The sequence below is a fragment of the Watersipora subatra genome, chromosome 1 (genome assembly GCF_963576615.1).
Source record: "Watersipora subatra chromosome 1, tzWatSuba1.1, whole genome shotgun sequence".
NCBI classification, from domain to species: Eukaryota; Metazoa; Bryozoa; class Gymnolaemata; order Cheilostomatida; family Watersiporidae; genus Watersipora; species Watersipora subatra.
The window spans coordinates 66,454,338-66,472,897 of record NC_088708.1 but is presented as its reverse complement, the minus strand read 5'-3'; the positions used below and the strand labels follow the sequence as shown (position 1 = coordinate 66,472,897).

Here is an 18,560-nt window from a genome sequence, read left to right as displayed (position 1 = left end):
CCCCTATAGTGGAACATGGCGTTTAATTAGAGGTATTACAGTATTCCATCACCAATGTAGCTAAGGATAATTATTGCATCTCATCGAAATTTTATTCAATAAAAATCTGACGCTGTATTTTGACATCATTCCATCGTGTTTATTTTTTAAGTTACTGCTATTACTACTGCTAATAAGTTAGCGTGTAATCAACTAATGAGCTGCATGGTGTGCTTTAAACAAAGTATAAGTGTTCAATTATAGAAGTGGTGACATTGTCAACTCTTCATTACAATACCAAAGCCTTAGTTACATATTCAGTTAGATATCTTTGCATGTACATTTGATTATTCGGTCTCTAAATATATCGAATATTGAAAAATATTGATGGGAATTGGGAGTTGTCTTCTTTCGATATAGTGAACTACATGTATATACAAAGATATTAATTAATAACTTTATCTCTTGAAAAACAGGAGTTGTCCCCTCTTTACAATAAGAATAGACAACTCCAGTTTTGCAAAATAAAATAAGCCGATATTTTGATAACATATCGGCTTCAATATTCATATCGAATTAAAAACTGACCCGATATAAAATCATCCACTGAAATATATCGTCACATCGAATTATATCGCTTTATCGTGCATCACTAATTAGAGCCCCATCTTTGTTATTAGCTTATAGAGGGTTAATTAGACAAAAGTGTTCATCTTTAAAAGTTGACTTGCAACAAAGTTCACATTACAGTTATTTGGTATCAAAAGATTCCCCAAGTCTTACTCTGTTGTGTTGTAAGTGCCAAATATGTGGAAACGTGATTACAAGCTCTTAAAAGCTCAAAAACGAAAAGCCGCCAAAGATTGGAATCTCTTTATTTCGATGGCGTAGCCACGAAATTTGGTTATCGTCTTGTCACGTATGTTCTCACGTGAATTGAAAGGCCAATACAAAGCTCAATATAAAACTTATCGTAGCACTAGTTTATGACAAACACTTCGGGTTTTACCGAAGACCCCGTATCAAATATAGATGCTCGCTACTTTACAGTTTTGTTTCGGCCTGGTCTAATCGGCAAGTCGTAATCTGATCATGTGACCCAATACTTCGCAAATAATTTTTGCAGCACTTTTCGATTATCACAGGTGACCAACAGGCTCGTCATGATTATCAGACAATGATATGTACTCCTTCAAGCTAAGGCTAAAAAATTAAACGAATTTTTACGGTAAGTTATAAGATATCCCTGCTAAAAGTGACAGCATTACAATGACGATAAAACAGACGCGAAAGAACAATAGACATGGTTTTATTGAATGCGTGAAGTATATTTGTGAAAATATTTCGACGAATAAGGTTGCATGAAAGTGTAAACAGAAACCATCTCTCACAAATGCGTCACATTTGAGCCGTTTTGGAAAGAGAATCCAAACTACGGCGGTCTCGCGTAGCTGCGATTAACTGTTCGTTTTTGAGCTTTTAAGAGCTTGTAATCACATTCCCATATATTTTGCGCCTACAACACAACAGAGTAAGACATGGTGAATCTTATGATACCAAATAACTGTAATGTGAATTTTATTGCAAGTCAACCTTTAACTTTATCCCTATTGAAAATCACACTACTAATTATAAAGGGTTCTTGCAGCTTTCATCTTCCTCATGTCCTCTGATCCAAACTGGCAAGTTCGTCTGGGATGTCTGAAGAATGTCGCGGCCACCCGACGCAGCCTCTTGGCCATGATAGAGAGGACGAGAGATGTAAATGAGGTGGTACGAAGAATGGCTTACCAGGTGATTGCTGAAAAGGTGTCCGTTAAAGCGTTGTCCATCTCCCAGAGACTGGCCCTGCTAGAAAATGGTCATGCTGACAGCTCAGGTTAGTGCTCTCTTTCAAACTGACACTTGAGGTTAGTACTCTCTCCTCACTGACACCTCGGATCAGTGCTCTCTTCAAACTTTAAATTTAAAATTTCAGCTCAAGCTGATGTTTTCTGTTTTGTCAGCTCTTTATTTCCGTTTCTAATACGATGTATTTAGCCACATATGTTCAGCAGCACATGTAAATCTCTGTTGAGCTGTTATTTGTCATTCAACATTGTTATTTTGCCACTAGGGTTTATTGAGTAGTTCAGCTTGTTGTTCCTAGCTTCATAGAATTGTGTCATTCTACCCGCCGCTAAGCTGCGGCAATAAATTGTCATACGTAAGTACTTAAAATTTTCTTGTCAAGTCAACCATCTCAATTAAAATGGATTGGAGAGCAAATATAAATATATTTTCTTTTTATAGTTTTTACGAACTTTATATATATATAGATAGATTAACCAATGGCATCTTCTTGTTTTTTCTAATGTTTTCAGAATTATTCTCGAAAATTTAGAATATAAACTATATATTGTTATACTCTGTGGCGATTCGCCGAGAATAGTTCTGTAATAATAGTGCCATTGATTTTGTCCAAAAATATAGAGATCATACTAACACTATCAATAAGATAAACACACTAAGATAAACATGTGTCTGCTGAGATAGCAACTCTTGATACAAAAGCCTTTGCCGCGGTCTTGAAGCAATTCACATGATTCAATAGTTTCTTGCCGATTGTACAAAGATAAACATAAAATATCTGCAGTTGCCAAACTGTCTGACATTGAAAGATCTCTATTGTACCAGAATAGACTGGAGAATGAATCAGATCAGGTTAAAAACAGTGCTAGTGTCTTGTGTGCATGGCTGTAACTATATACTTGTGCTGTAAATACTTGGTTGTGAAAATTTGTGCCTTTCACATTGCCAACTTGACTCCCCTCTTGTTGTAGTTCACGTACAAAAGGCATGTATGGATAAACTGCTCCAGGCCTGGCTTGTCCACTACCAGGCTAACATCCTTGATCTCCTAGGTGGCCTTGATATTATGAGCAGTGGAGATGTTTGTGAGAAGGCTGTTCGCACACTCCTTTCTAAGGCGCCAGCTTCAGAAATTCTCGAAGAGTTCGATCTGTTGGATGAGGAGTAGGTCATTCGGTACTTATTTCACTGTAGCATCACGATTCTTTGCGTGAAACACCTTTGTTTAGTGGATACATTTGCTCATATTTTTCAGTCGTCTGCTGCAGTCGGATAGACTAACTTGTGAGAGTGTTTTCTACTATCGAGTTGTCCTAGCCTATATTAGTGAGCTGAAAGAGTCCTCTGATGAACTCCTCGAAAAACTTGTTCCTGAGGCTAAGCCCTACATAAGCTACATTACCAGGTAGTTCTCTCACTCCTCTATTTCTTGTTCTCTATGAGTGATCTCTCTCCTCTCCCAAGTATCTCTCTCCTCTCCCAAGTATCTCTTTCCTCTTCCAAGTATCTCTCTCCTCTACCAGGTATCTCTCTCCTCTCCCACGTGTCTCTCTCCTCTCCTAAGTATCTCTCTCCACTTTTAAGTATCTCTCTCCTCTACTAGGGATTTATTTAGTAGGTATCTCTCTCTTCTACCATGTGTCTCTCTCCTCTCCCAAGTATCTCTCTCCTCTCCCAAGTATCTCTCTTCTCTCCCAAGTATCTCTCTCCTCTCCCAAGTATCTCTCTCCTCTCCCAAGTATCTCTCTCCTCTCCCAAGTATCTCTCTCCTCTCCCAAGTATCTCTCTCCTCTTCCAAGTAAATCTCTCCTCTCCCAAGTATCTCTCTCCTCTCCCAAGTATCTCTCTCCTCTACCAGGGATTTCTCTAGTAAGTATCTCTCTCCTCTTCCAAGTAAATCTCTCCTCTCCCAAGTATCTCTCTCCTCTCCCAAGTATCTCTCTCCTCTACCAGGGATTTCTCTAGTAGTTATCTCTCTCATAATCATAATAGGCATAGTATTAATACTATACTCAAGCTCTCTCTTCTGTCAAGTATTCCTCTTAACTCAACTTGCTCTCGTTCTCCTCATCTAGCCATCTCTTTGTCAGTTTTCTATATCTTTCGCCTCCATGTTTTATTTTTTTCTTCTTATATATGACTCTTCCTACCATTTCTAATATTTCACTTGTTGTTTTTTTATTAAAATTGTTTTTTTCACGTTGTTTCAGTGTGTTTGAGCGCCTAGAAAATGCAGAGATCAGCGAAATAGAGAAAGCATCCATAGATTATATCCTTGAGCAACTTATCATCTGTATGAAGTACATAGATGTGTCTGATCCCATAAGCAGGTAATAGATATGGAATACATAGATGTGTCTGATCCTGTAAACAAGTAATATATATGGAATACACAGATGTGTCTGATCCCATAAGCAGGCAATAGACATGGAATACATATATGTATTTAATCTTGTAAGCGGCTAATATAATGTATATGATTTATATATAAATCCACTTTGCACTCGGAACCCCCGGTTCTGCAGACAAGTCAGCTAACCACTACACTACGCTGTCCTTTCCATACTATGGAATAATTGTGGACATACTTATGCAGTGCTTGTGAAAATACTATAGGTTACTACTAATACCCTTGAAGATCATGATTGCGTGAGAGAATATTAGGCGTAACGCTTCTAAGTACCATTATAAGCACAGCTCTTATTATATTAAATATTTATTAATTAACGATTATAAGCAGACTTATGAGCACAAACTGGCTTCAGATGGATGGACAGGGCTCATATTTTAGGGCAAACAATTGGAATGCCGGCGTTGGATAGGTAATAAGAAAGTTTTTATGTAGAAAATTTATTTTTAATTTGCTAAATTTCTTTACCCAATGAATTTGAGTAACTATAATAAGAGTCGTATAATAATATAGTATAGTAACTATAATAAGTTATTTTAACTTAGGCTAGCGTTAGGGAAAAAATTGCATCATGATCTTTCATGCATTCATTATCTACTGGTGTGCGACCTAGAGTGTACTAGATGAAGCATAAAGCCATTCAAGATTAGCAGGCGCAAAAGTATTTTTACAAATAGTTATCACCCTGACCACGTGAACTAGTGTAGTCTAGTGGTTTAGCACACCTCGCTGCAGAACTGTAGGTTCAGAGTTCATATCTAGTCCGATTTAGATTTTTAGTCATACCGTCTAGTTAATGTATATATATACTACTGAATGTCCGGTGTTGCCCAGGTAATAAAAAAGTCTTTGGACAGAAAATTTATTTTTATTCAACATATACCAACATTTACCATTCTAACTTCTAAACTTCATATTATGAGAAAAATGTTTTTTTGTGCCGCTCATAGGAATTAAGAGAAAGAATAAAACAACTGTAATGGTTTTCAAACTTTCAAACAACTGTAGCTTTTAAACTTCATATCATGAAAGAATACTGGATATCCTTTTCGCCATTGCACACGCCAATTGAGCACTTGTTATTATTGATTAATATTACCTTTTCAAGGATGGCATTTTTCCCGGGAAAAACTGTTTTTCCCAGGGCAGCGGGAAAATCTGTTTACAACCCAGCAAAATAGGAAATACTGGGGAATATTATAACGCCAAAATTTTTTATCCCAATATTTTGCTAAACAATGATAAATTTGATATACAATTAGTTGTGCGGCTCCATATTTATATTACTCAATCGCAATGGAAATAAAATAGTGTTTAAAAGTGGAAAAAATTGGAAAAAATCAACTCCCAAGATATGGACCAACGTTAAATAACGATGAGCCGTTTACAGTCCAATTATAGAACTGTTTTGACATGTATTGGCTCTTTGAAATTGAAGAGAACAAGTATTTATCAAATTCCTCTACTCAGAAATCTTTGGACGACGCAGTGGTTATTTCACTTACTTCAACTTTCTCGGACATCGGAGTGGTAAACTTATAATCCTTTGATTGAAAATGATAAAACATTCAGACAGTCAAGTGAGTAGAGTTGAGATAAGTGATGCCAAGTTATTTAACAATAAGTTAGTAAATCTCTATGAAAGTGCATGTAGACGAGAGTCTGGGTCGTGGAGTGCAGTGCGTATGCATGTTAATATAAGATCGATGTAATTGATTTATCATCGTATAAGCTAAACTTCTTGTGTCATTAGCTACTAAAAATTTACCAGTCAGCATGTCAGGAGGGCGTCCTGTAGATCCTATATGGTGCGATTTTGAAAATCTTTACGAGAATAGCAAAGCCTGTGGAGGCAAGTGTAAGGTATGTGGTGACAAGGCTAGTGCCAAGGCAGATAGACCACGGAGCCATATTAAAAAGCATAAGACTGGACATGAAGCAAGCTCCACTGCTGCAATTAAACCTTCCAACAGAAACGCAAAGGTAAGTTTTTTCTAATATGTTTTGTTTGATTAATTTTAGTTGAAAGGAAAAGTTTAACAGTGTCATTTATACATGTATAAACCTGTTATGGTGGTTAGTAATGAAATGCTTATCTGATCTCATAATTTTCTTATCTGAGCTATAATTTGTGAGTCCAACCGGTTTTTACAAGGTTTTTAATGCGAACTGTGCCGTGTGTAGGATTTTAGAAAATTAATATTTTTTACAAGAATTATTTTTGAATATTCTAATGCAATCGTTAATGGCCAGTTTTTGTTGTCTCAATTATTTCGCTTAGGTTAATTCGTTTCACTAACAACGATTGTACATTAAAGCTCCATTAATTCCCAACAATGCACTTTGCATTGTAAACTTGTTCTCATTTTCATCTAATAATAGTCCAGTAATACAGCTAATAATTGTTTTTTGATTGCACTAATTCAATTATTTTATTTATTATTTAGGCATCTACTTCTACTGATGAGCAGGAGGATATTATTTGCGTTGGGAGAAATAAACAGATGCGGCAAACATCAATCGATGCTAATGTTGTAAAAACCAATGAAGGAAAAGCGACTGAATTGGGCAAGCTCATTACAAAGGTGTCTTCTATGGGTGCAATTTGCGATTTTCTTTAGCAGAAAATCCTTTGTGGAAAACCATGATCGAGACCCTCCAGCCTGGATACGTGGCGCCATCTAATGAAGCTTTGGCAGGGTCGCTGCTCGACACTGTACACAGGGAAGTGGACAATAATATTTAAAGCCGTTTGTCAGGAAAAGAGGTGACCCTTCTTCAAGACGGGTGGAGCAATATTCACAACTTTCCAGTCATTGCTACTGCCATTCATGATGGGGAGAAGTCTCATTTTATTTTAAGCGTAGACACCGGTAGTAACATTAAAACTGCAGAATACGTGCACTCAACTTGCAAATGACACCATTGCCAACCTGGAATCGAATTACTCTGTCAAAGTGGTATCAGTGGCTACCGACAATGAAAGCAAAATGAAAGTGATAAGGAAAAACTTGTGAAAAGTGAAAAGGACAATGGTATCATTATGTATGGCTTTTCTAGCCACTAGAAATTCTACTGTCATACAGCCCACGACCAGAGTGATATTTTAAAAAAGAGAGGGTACTGATGGTTGAGAAATGCAATATTAGCAGTCAAATGGCACTGCAGTGCAATAGAATAACTGCAATGGTAGCTGTAATGTACTGGGCGTTATTATATACAACAAACCGCAATAACAAAAGGAAAAGATTATATGTTTATATCTCTCCCCTGCAATAGGAGAAATGCAATATTGGCCAATATTAGAAGTAAAATACACTGATATTATTAGAATAACCAATATTATTAATATAGTAATAATATAAAACCAATGCACAATTTTTTTTACATTTCAAAATGTCATAGCTAACAATATCAAGAAGTGATATTTATATAGATTTTGTAAAAATCTATTTAAAAAAGTTTGGTCATGACAAACATCAATAATGAAAGGAAAAGATCATGTTTATATCTCTCCCTCTGCAATAGGAGAAATGCAATATATGAAGCAAATGCACTGATATTATTAGAATAACCAATATTATTAATATAGTAATACAGTAATAATAGAAAACCAATGCCCAATTTTGTTTACATTTAAAAACGTCATAGCTAACAATATCAAGAAGTATCAAAAAGAATGTCCAAACTTAGTAATAGCAATACAGTAATAATAGAAAACCAATGCACAATTTTGTTTACATTTCAAAACGTCCTAGCTAACAATATCAACAAGTATCAAGAAGAATATCCAATCCATAAATCCAAGAAAAATCGTTAGAAAAAAATATCATCGTCATTTCCTTTACTTACACTGCGTTGGACATCAGTTAGAATACCAAAGTACTCAAATGTGTCTAAAATGTCAGTTACTTTGAAATTGGCAAAAATGAAACGATTTCAGTACTCCTACATTAATTACAGAAACCTTCGATAATTCGACAATGCTATAGACTGGTGAAATGTGCACGTTATTTTTTCGTGAAATGCGCACGACTTAATCGTTCTATTCTCTGTCGCTCGGCGTTTCAATTTCCGGTCTTAACTTTGATAAAAGTGAGGCTTAGCAAGTTTTAATAATGATTTTCGGCCAAATAAATATGTCTATTTATGTATAATCCGATCAGACGGGTAAGTTTTAAGATAATGTCGACGGTTTACAAAGACTTGGTAACATATTTAAATAGGCTTATATGTGTTTTGTATCGTTATTATACTTTAACGACTCTACAAAACGATGGTTAAATTTGTTGATGAGACTTCAAAACAAGGGTTTGTGACGTTGTTGGTGAATAAATTTTGTAAGTTGTGTGCACATGCATTTATCATAAAAACGCAAACCTCGCTCCCGCTCGTTTGGTCGCGGGACTATTTAAATCTGCTTGGTCAAGACCTCACAGTTTCAGCAATCATGGCTAACGTCATCAAAATCCAAAAGTACCTTAGAAATCATTCATCACTTGCTTTGTTGAGTTAGCAAGTAGGCGTTATAAAACCGCAGCTGCCGTGTAAAATCCAAGGGAATAGTCAAATCACATGCCTCAAAACGTACATTCGTAACCAGCTGTTAGTGTCGACATTGTGCAATAAAGATAATAATGTGGAAAAGAGAATAACCGACTTGGGAAACAATCAAAATCTGTATCAGCAAGCCATAGATATGGTTGCCCTTCTAGAGCGAATTAATTTCGCTTTGGACAGGTGCCAATCTGACAACTGCAATATAGCGGAATCATATCAATTGTGGCTCAACATTCTAAAAAAACTAACAGCTCAGACCACATGACACGTATAATGAAATAATCGGTGCAATCACATTTTGCTGATGCTGTCATGCCAACTCACTTCTTAGCGAACCTGTTAGACAAAGCCAAGGAAAAAGCCAAAGCCAAGGAGGAAGCCAAAGCCAAGAAGGTGAGACAGAAAATTATCTGAAAGCGAGAATACCAGAACTCTGCAGCCCCATTCATAGAAACATTATTTGATGAAAATATGCGCAAGAGCTTGTCTCCACTTGTATGGTAAATAGCATGATTCGAAAGTCTAAAAACGAATCTGTGCGTATGTTAGGTGAGTTGGGAAAACAGTTTTCTATATTGCCCGCATCTTCAGATGTTATAGAGAGAGTGTTTAGCGCGTTTTCCTTAGTGCAGACCAAGCTGCGCAACAGACTTGGGAGTGGAGAATGCGTCCAAACTGGTAGCTTGCTACCAAAACCTCAAAAACAATTTTGTAGAGTATGATTCGGTCGAAGATGAGGATTTACTTTTCTTAGACAATCAATTCTCAATACTCTAATCCGTTTGTTCAGTTCACGGGTCTCGACTACTTAGCATTATCTTCATGTGTTTTCATTTTTCAATTATTTTCTAATTGTATTATGCTTACTGACATATTTCATATGTATCAATTTTGCTTTTTATTCAATATTAATATTTAATATATGTAAATAAACAAATATTATCTTGTAATCTGGTCTTTTCATTCAATATTTAGTAAATAAACCAATCATAAAGGTTATGTGCTCGCTTAGCCTGTGCAATGTGAAAGAGTCAGAAATAAGCTCTATGACAACTAATAGTATAAGTGTGTTGTTATTCCTTGCTTAAGCATTAATCAACTTGTCAAAAAGAGGGTTTTTAGTTTTTCCTGCTTTTTCCCACTAGTGGACAAAAATGAGTTTTTCCTGGGACAGTATAAACCGGCAGTAATAACGGCCATGGGGAATACTCTGCCAACCCTGTATCTTTTGCGTTTGTTATTCTTTTTAATATTTTTAAAGCTAATTTTTTTACCATTGACTATTTTTTGAATTTTGGACAGACAGTGAACGACAAACTTTGAGATTTATATATCCTGTATCAATCTCAAGGTCCGTCATTCGGTCTGTCCAGCTATAACTATTAAACCTCCCGTTTACCAGATGATAACCTAACTAATTAAGCTACACTAGAGGCAATATATTCTAGAGGCGATACGAGTCGTTATTGCGGTTAAAAAACTCATAGCACTCTGCGTTACATAACGTCAGTAACGCTTGCCCTCGTGGCTCTTATTTGTAAGTTTAGCATTACAGATAATAGTTTATTCAAATTAGTCATTGGCAATGTGCCAGGCTAATGGCAAGTGGCAGGCAACTATATTACCTGCCACTGTTAATAAGTTGTTTTTAATACCCATGCGATGCCGGGCATTCACCTAGTACATGTGGATATACTAGGTGAATGCACGGGTGATAAAAAAGTTTTTGCACAGAAATATTATTTTTAACTAATATATACAACATTTACCATTCTAACTTTCAAATGAAGGTGTTTGTTTATTTTTGTAATTGTCTGGCCAATTCATAATGCAAATATCGCAAATTCAAAGCTTGAGACAGATAAAACAGATTGGTAAAAAACATTTCTTGCTTCTTATGCTACACATTCATACAAGATATAAAACAGCTTATAAACAGTGGCAGGTAATGTATTTGTCATTGGCTATGTTTCTTTACCCTATTAACTTGAGCTTGTAACTTAGCTAATATTCTATTCTTTACTCTAAGAGCCGTTTCTATCAGAAGCCAGCTAAGAGCAGTGGGTAAAAAGATTGCATCTCACAGAAGGCAAACATGTAAATTCAGATGCACAGATGTCGAGTCAAGGACTCTCTCACTAAGCCATGCAGCTATCTATTCATGGCTTGAAATAAGTGTGCATGTAATCGTTACACATGATCTCTCATGCCGCATCGGACTGCAAGCGTGGATATATAATCAATTGCTTTTAACAGGACATACCACAAACACTTGATTTGATATACATAGATTAGTTATGGCAGATGTGATAGAGATGTTGTAAGTTTCTAAAGACAACTTGAGTTAGTTTTGTTACAAAATTTTGTTAAGAATTTTATTACAAAATAAAAAATATTTAACAAATGTTAGCAAGGATTTATAAAACATTGCGCAGAGAGCAACATATATGTTGGCATATACACATATACACGCCTGTTTGACAGGTATTGCACAATTCAAATTTCTGTCTACTCGCACTCATTTTTGCGAATGCTACTGCGGCTTTCTTTTAATGCTGTGCAACCAGCATTATACAATATATTTATGGTATGCGCAGACACCTTCATTAGCTGTCATTTGTAATAGCAATTCGGCTTTTAGAATTATAACGCTGCCTCTCATTTTCATTCCACATCTCGCGATTTTCATATATAAAATGTATGTTTTAAAAATAAGTGTAGGCTGTGCATACATGAAGTTTATTTTTGCTTACATTTGTCATCTCCCCTCGCTGCTTTATAATTATGTTTCAATGTTTTTATATTTTTGCGTTGCATTCATTCGCAGTTGGTCAGTCGGTATCGCATATCTGCAATTTTTGTGTTAAGATTCCTGCTATTGCAAATATAGAGTTTTGATGTTCACAAATATCACTCAGCTGTATGAAAGAGATTGTGGTAATAATATATAGCCTTTTTGGAATCTTTATTTTCTCATGCTGAAGTTTTATGTTGCTAAGTCTGCAAGCTCGCATATGCCACGCTTCCGAAGAATCACAAAGGATAGCTCCAAAGAACTTTAAATACAATCTTCACGATTTAAGACTTGGTTGAAAAAAAATTTTTTTTGACATTTCTGGATCTACAAGTTTCGCGCTGATGAGGATTTATGATGCTATTTAGTTGGCCTCATAAGTAGTAGTCAGTTTTATTTTATTAGACTGTGAACTAGAAATGCTTCAACGGTCTTAATGATAAAAGTGTAGACTTGAAAGGTCATTCTTGTAATTCATACTTCCGCAGGACTAATGTGCTCGAACTGTGCAGGAAGCTGCTTAGCTCAGATCAGATCAGCCTCTCACTTGTTCCTCAGCTCATCACCTGTCTCGAGATGATTCTGAAAAGCTGGCAGGCAAGGATGGGCGAGGTGGCTAACATTATTGCAGATATCCAGGTGCCCAATATAGTAGAGGAGCAGCCAGTTGATCCCGACACTCTCCACCAACTCAAGCTAAAGGTTGTTACTGCGTTGAGGTGGTTCTAAGTTAATGCAATCTTTGTTCATTCATTTGCACAGTTAGAGTTTCTTGTCATCTATATGTCTGTGATCTACCGCTAGTTTCTTTACATTGGCGAGGCCCTTTTACGCTTACTACGCTTTTGAGCTTATGAACATAGGCAGAAGCTCAATGAGGTAACAAAAGCATCGTTACAAACTGCTAGCATCAGCCTTGCAATGATCGCATTGCAAAGATTACCTTATGTAGAAAAATGTATGTGAAATATTTTATTTTTAGCATTTATACATTGCAGTTTATTATTATAATTTCAAATCATATTTAATGTTAATATAACAACATAGACATTTGAAGGGAAATTTGTAGGAAAGAAATTAAAAATTTCACTTTGCAATTAAGTTTAAACTTTGATCAATTATTGCATTTATTATTATTAGTGTAGAGTTCTTTTGTAGTTTTAAATTTTACTTTAGCTTATTTATCTATATTTAGCTGTAGTATTACTTTTGAACATAAATGGTGGGATAACCCACAACTTATACTAATTTTAATTTATTTTTTTAATATTAAACTTGATAATCCAATTTTTCAAACCCTTGTTGCTTTAAGATTCTTTGTCATGGTTTTAGAACAACACTGACTTTAAATAAAATTATTTTTTGTCAATACTTTCAAACATTTTTTATAGCTCATTTGCTGACAACCATTGAACTGATCACTGTGAAGTGACAGAAATTAGTGTTAAACATGCCAACTCGTTCTTACTCACCACATTGTCAATGTCTGTGAATTCATCAACTTTACAAAGTGTTCCTCCAGTGTGCTGTAGCTTTTAAATATTCAACCAAATATCTTAGGAACGAACGGGTTGTAAGATCTGAATAGCTTATTAAGTGCTCAGCTCACTATTTTAGTTTCTCTAGCGGAGTTAGTAAAATTACTAACATGTACTACTGGGTGTTAGCCGGGGCAGCCTCTTGCAGCATTTTATTCCTGGATCTATTTGTACGAATTTAATAGCGTGCACGGTATCGTGAATCCTCATCCATGGATGTGTCCTTTCTCTCTACATCCTCATAAAAACTTAGTTAAAGACATTATTAGTTGAAGGGTGCTCAGTGGTAAATACTTACCTTATGAGGTATTTATTCACAGGTGGCCAGCGTAACAATGAAGTTGAATGAACTCTCTGAGCTGATGACAGAGGCTGTTCAAAAACAGGCCTTTGTTGCTGCTGCTGAGCTGAAGGAAAAGATGGAGCTTTTGGAAGTCAGCAAGAAGGAGCTGATTGAGCAGATGGCTCCCAAACCGGTCAAGGTTGCCAGTCAGGTATTAGTAGTTCGGTATTAGTAGTCAGGTATTAGTAGTCAGGTATTATTAGTCAGGGAGTAGTAGTCCGGTACTAGTAGTCAGGTATTAGTAGTCAGTGTAGTGAAATAGTAGTGGGGCACAAGTAGAGGTGGTCATGTATTGTTGACTAGATGAAGTTTCAACAAACTTAGCTTATATTTCTGTATTACGGTATGTTTTGTTTTACAGTTTCTTATTATCATAATTCTCTTTACTTTTACTTAAGAAATTATAGTTTTGAAAATAAAATGTTACGGTGAAAATCTCTTGAGATGTAAAGTCAAATATTTGTTTAAATTTTTGCATCAATGTTGAAAAACCTTTATTTTGAAGTGACCATAACCATAGTTGGGGTTTTAACCCAAACGAACCTGGTTTATTAGCAAATGTGAAGGAATTGCAAAGTTGTGAGCGGGGTCATAAACTTGTTGCAGCAATTTTGTCTCCTTAGATCTATGGTGTTCTTCTTTGGCTTTGCCTGTGAGCATAAGGAAGATGTTCCCCTAGCTAAATCGTGGTTATCATATCGACTGCTAGACCACAGCGGTAATCTCGAGCACCAATACACTTGCTGCGCTAGGTTCGGCGGCTTATGTTCACAAAGCTGCGTTGCTAATGATCGCATAAAAATGGCCGCTTGCCATGCTGTTTCGCGAGTGCTGACCTTCATCTGTGCTGTGTATTTCGGGAAGGTTTTGTCTGCAGCATTTTGGGAAAGTTGAACAGCGCTTAACTCTTGCGTGGACCGCCGGCCACTGCCAGCGGTACTCAGCGCATCGGTTCCCATTACACCGCTGATAGCCCTGCGATCCTGCCACTGGTGTCCGCGGCCTATATTGGAACCAGACTTTATTCTCTGTTGTTGTTTTTCATTGCTACAGGCTAGGAATGATGATGTAACAACCCTCAAGTGTCTCACCATATTTGTTGAGCTAATGAGAGCTAGTGACATATCTACTATGACAGACACGATGAGATCTTACTTGGACCAACTCGTTGTTCCCGCCATCCCCGAGAGATGTCCAGCTGTGAGAAATCAGGCTATTCAGGCCTTAGGCCTGTGCTCACTATGTGACCAGGAGGTGTCAAGGAAGTACCTGCCCATATTTTTGCAGGTGATTCTCACATCTTAGTTTTGCTCACCTGTCATTTATGTGACAATAGTGATTTGTGATATCATAGTTGGCCCAGTGTATGGCTGTTTTCTTTGTAACGGCAGACAAGTTGTGAGAATCATTTCTTCTAGCTTTTAGTATTTCTTTGAAAACTTTTTCAGCTACAAATACTTTATCTGATCAGTAAATTATCTCAAGTTTATGTAGATAATATATAGTAGAGTTTAATTTCCATAGTCTGTAATTAACCCTGCGGAACTTTTTGATGAAAGTTCAATAAAATCAGTATTCTATCAACATATGTAGCTGGAACCCAAATTGATTTGTATTAGCAAGTTATTTTTGATAAACAACCATTCACACATGTATTACAACAAATGTATGTATGATATGCTTTGAAACATTCCTTTGGCTGAGACCATCGCCACAGTCCATTCATCATGTTGTTTTACGTGTTCCTTTATCATCATCTGAGCTAGTCTGCTATAAACATCACTTTTCTCATTGAGTTTGGATTTTTCAGCATTTACATTACTATCATCATTTGAATTATTATCATATCGATTAGTTAAAAATCATTGACCAAAGCAAGAGCAAAGAAATTTTTAGATTTTTGTTTAGAATGTCAAGTTGCACACTAAGTTGTTTCTCCTCTATCCATTTTAGTAAGATCAGGTTTCTTGAGCTTATCACGTAACATAATGCACTCTCAGATAACCGTTTCATACCGTAGCTCATTGATACGTTCATTGCCGACAATATTTAGGACTTGGTAACATTGACATCCTTTTCCTGTGTTACTAAGCCACTGCTTTAACAACATCTTAAAAAAATGACATGAATGTCGTTTGCCCCCTCAAACTATACAAGGCAACTCTGTCGTTTCCCCAACAAAAGGGTTAAGGAGGCTACATCGACAGTTTGCTCATATGTAGTCGATGTTTGCCTGTATGACGAGAAGCTTGCGCACTCGTAGTTCAGCATTCTGAACTGAAGTTGAATCAATTTTTATCGATATAATGCAAACCATTTTCCACCATCCTTTTATAAAATAGCGATTGATATTTTTTAATACTGGTCCAGAGTCTATTTGTACATCGTGTTTGTACCTAGCGGAGTTTGCTTTAGGCTCCATGCTGCTGGCTGACCTTAACTCACTCGCTGCACGTATAGTCGATAGTCCTAGGTAGTAGTAGGCCTCTTTCTACAGTCGACAAGCACTTCATTCATCTTCTAACTGCTTGCACAGATTTGTCAATTGGACGAGGAGGCTGTTAGACTCTCGGCTCTCCAATCCCTTTTTGATATCATCCTTGTGCATGGCATGGAGTGCTTCCAGCAAGAACCGAACAAAGTTGAGAAAACTTGTGAGTCAATATGTATTCGCTTAGAAAGATTGTTAGAAAAGTGTGACAACTCTTCCCCAGAAAACTGTAAATGATAGCCTCGTGTAATGCAACTTTCAATCGGTGTCTTTATGTTATGGCAATTATGGGAAGTACATGTTGTACGTGTCTATCTGTGAAGGTGAGGATGGGGAGGAGAATGATGAAGGCGAGAAGAAGAGGAGGAGCAAGTCTGACTCAGAGGAGCCAGTTGACGAGGTGTTTGAGAGTTTGGAAAATAATGAGGAAGACGGTATGAACTTGGATACTACAAGGTTGGCTTTCTGTTTTCTGTTATACTCCTCTGGTTTTATTCACTGCTAGTAAGGTTGTCTGTCGGCCCGAACAAAAATTACTTTTATTGTAAAGAGAGTCCATGAAATAGAGCGTGATATGTCATACACGGACTCAGTTTATTTTAGCTCTACATTAGCATAGCACTTTTTCATTTAGCGTTTTTATTTTCTAACATTTTAGCTTTAGAATACAGTGAACCTTCGCCATGCGACACTAATTCGTTCCGGCGTTGGCATCATAAGGCAAAAATATTGTGTAGAAAGGTATAGAAACTTGTAGTAATTATCTAATGCAAACACCCCTGGGTAAAAACATCAAAAATGTATCACACTTAATGCCCAACTGAGAAAGAGCGAGCATCGCATCTCCTTCATGTGTTGTGGGAGAGATTTTGGCAAGTAGCATATCGTCCTCTTCGTTATTCCGACGTATTCAGCACACCAACTGCCAAATTTGAATTTCGAGAGAAATTTTATTGATGTTGCTTGGCGAAAAAAATGCCGATTGGAGGGGGCAAAAAACATCGTGTTCCACATCATAAGGCAACAAACCATAAAACAGATACACCATAACCTGGGGGGGTGCACTGTAAATGGTTTTCGTTTTCTAGTTTGTTTTAATATCTGTGTGATGTTCTTGCTCTGATGCATTTATATAATAACTAGTTAAATGCCCGTTGCCCGGGTAATAAAAGTCTTTTCACAAAATTTTCTTTTGATTTAACATATATGTATAACAACAGTTACCATTTTAATGGTTTACTTGCAACAAAATTTACATTACAGTTATTTAGTATTAAAAGGTTCACCATGTCTTACTCTGCTGTGTTGTAGGTGCAAAATATGTGGAAATGTGATTACAAGCTCTTAAAAGCTCAAAAACGAACAGTTAATCGCAGCCATCACAAAAACGCTGTAGGTTGGAATCTCTCTTTTGATGATGTTCTCAAACATTGTGGTAATTGTTTTGACACGCAATGTTATCATGTGAAATGAAAGGCCATTAAAAGGCACAATATAAAAGTCTCGTAGCACTAGTTTATAACAAACACTTCAGGTTCTACAAAAAAGCCAGTATCAAATTTAGATATTCGCTACTTTACAGTGTTGTTTGGACTTTGTCTAATCATCTAATCGTAATCTGACCATCTGACCCATACTTCCCGCCAAACAGTGCGAACAATTTCTGCAGGCTCCCCATGTTTATCAGAGAATGATATGCACTCCTTCAAGCTAAGGTTAAAAAATTAAACAAATCTTTACAGTAGGTTTTGAGATATCAGTGCTCAGTGACAGCATTACAATGATGATAAAATAGACACGTAATGACAATAGACATGGTTTTATTGAATGCGTGAAGTATGTTTGTAAAAATATTTTGACAAATGAGGTTGCATGAAAGTGTAAACAGAAGCCATCGTGTTTAACTACGTCCCATTTGAGTCGTCACGACTCGTTTGGGACAGGAATTCCGATCTACGGCGTTTTCGTGATGACTGCGATGAACTGTTCATTTTTGAGCTTTTAAGAGCTTGTAATCACATTTCCACATATTTGGCACCTACAACACAGCAGAGTAAAACATGATGAATCTTTTGATATCAAATAACTGTAATGTGAATTTTGTTGCATGACAACCTTTAAATCTGTAAAGAGAGGGCAACAAACGCTTGTGTTATTTTAACATAACACAAGTGACATAACTTTCTAATTTGAGAAATGAGAAAATTGTTTTGTGAAGTTTAAATAAATTAAGAGAAAAAATTAAACAGCTGTAAAGTTTTTTAAACTGTTGAACAACTGTAACTTTCAAACTTCAGATCATGAAAAAAATGTTTTGGGCAGGTCAAATAAATTGAGAAACAAAATAGAACAAATATAAAAGGGTTTACATGTAAATGTGAAATGTACTGACGGTCCCCTACTTACGAACATTCGAGTTACGAATAACGGTACATACGAACAGGTCTGCGCATATGTCCGACGGTATTACCGACGTATTAGCGGCAGAAAGAGGCACTACTCAGAAGCACCACCCAGCATCCACCTTCCTCTGCCCAGTTCGTTGCAGTGCATAAGTGCGTGAACGTATCTCCAGTGCGCAAAGAACTTTTTTA

At 36.5% G+C, this 18,560-nt stretch overlaps 1 protein-coding gene across 2 annotated transcripts in view; it reads left to right on the top strand.

The window, feature by feature from the left end:
- Positions 1–18,560, top strand: part of LOC137402230 (condensin complex subunit 3-like) — a 39,845-nt gene that overhangs the window by 15,039 nt on the left and 6,246 nt on the right. For both annotated transcript variants that reach the window (XM_068088734.1, XM_068088729.1), the window contains exons 4-12: positions 1,628–1,858; positions 2,802–2,994; positions 3,086–3,235; positions 4,041–4,160; positions 12,083–12,296; positions 13,453–13,626; positions 14,529–14,762; positions 16,012–16,129; positions 16,290–16,422. In XM_068088734.1, the coding sequence (XP_067944835.1) occupies positions 1,628–1,858; positions 2,802–2,994; positions 3,086–3,235; positions 4,041–4,160; positions 12,083–12,296; positions 13,453–13,626; positions 14,529–14,762; positions 16,012–16,129; positions 16,290–16,422 (1,567 nt within the window). The remainder of the gene's footprint in view (positions 1–1,627; positions 1,859–2,801; positions 2,995–3,085; positions 3,236–4,040; positions 4,161–12,082; positions 12,297–13,452; positions 13,627–14,528; positions 14,763–16,011; positions 16,130–16,289; positions 16,423–18,560) is intronic.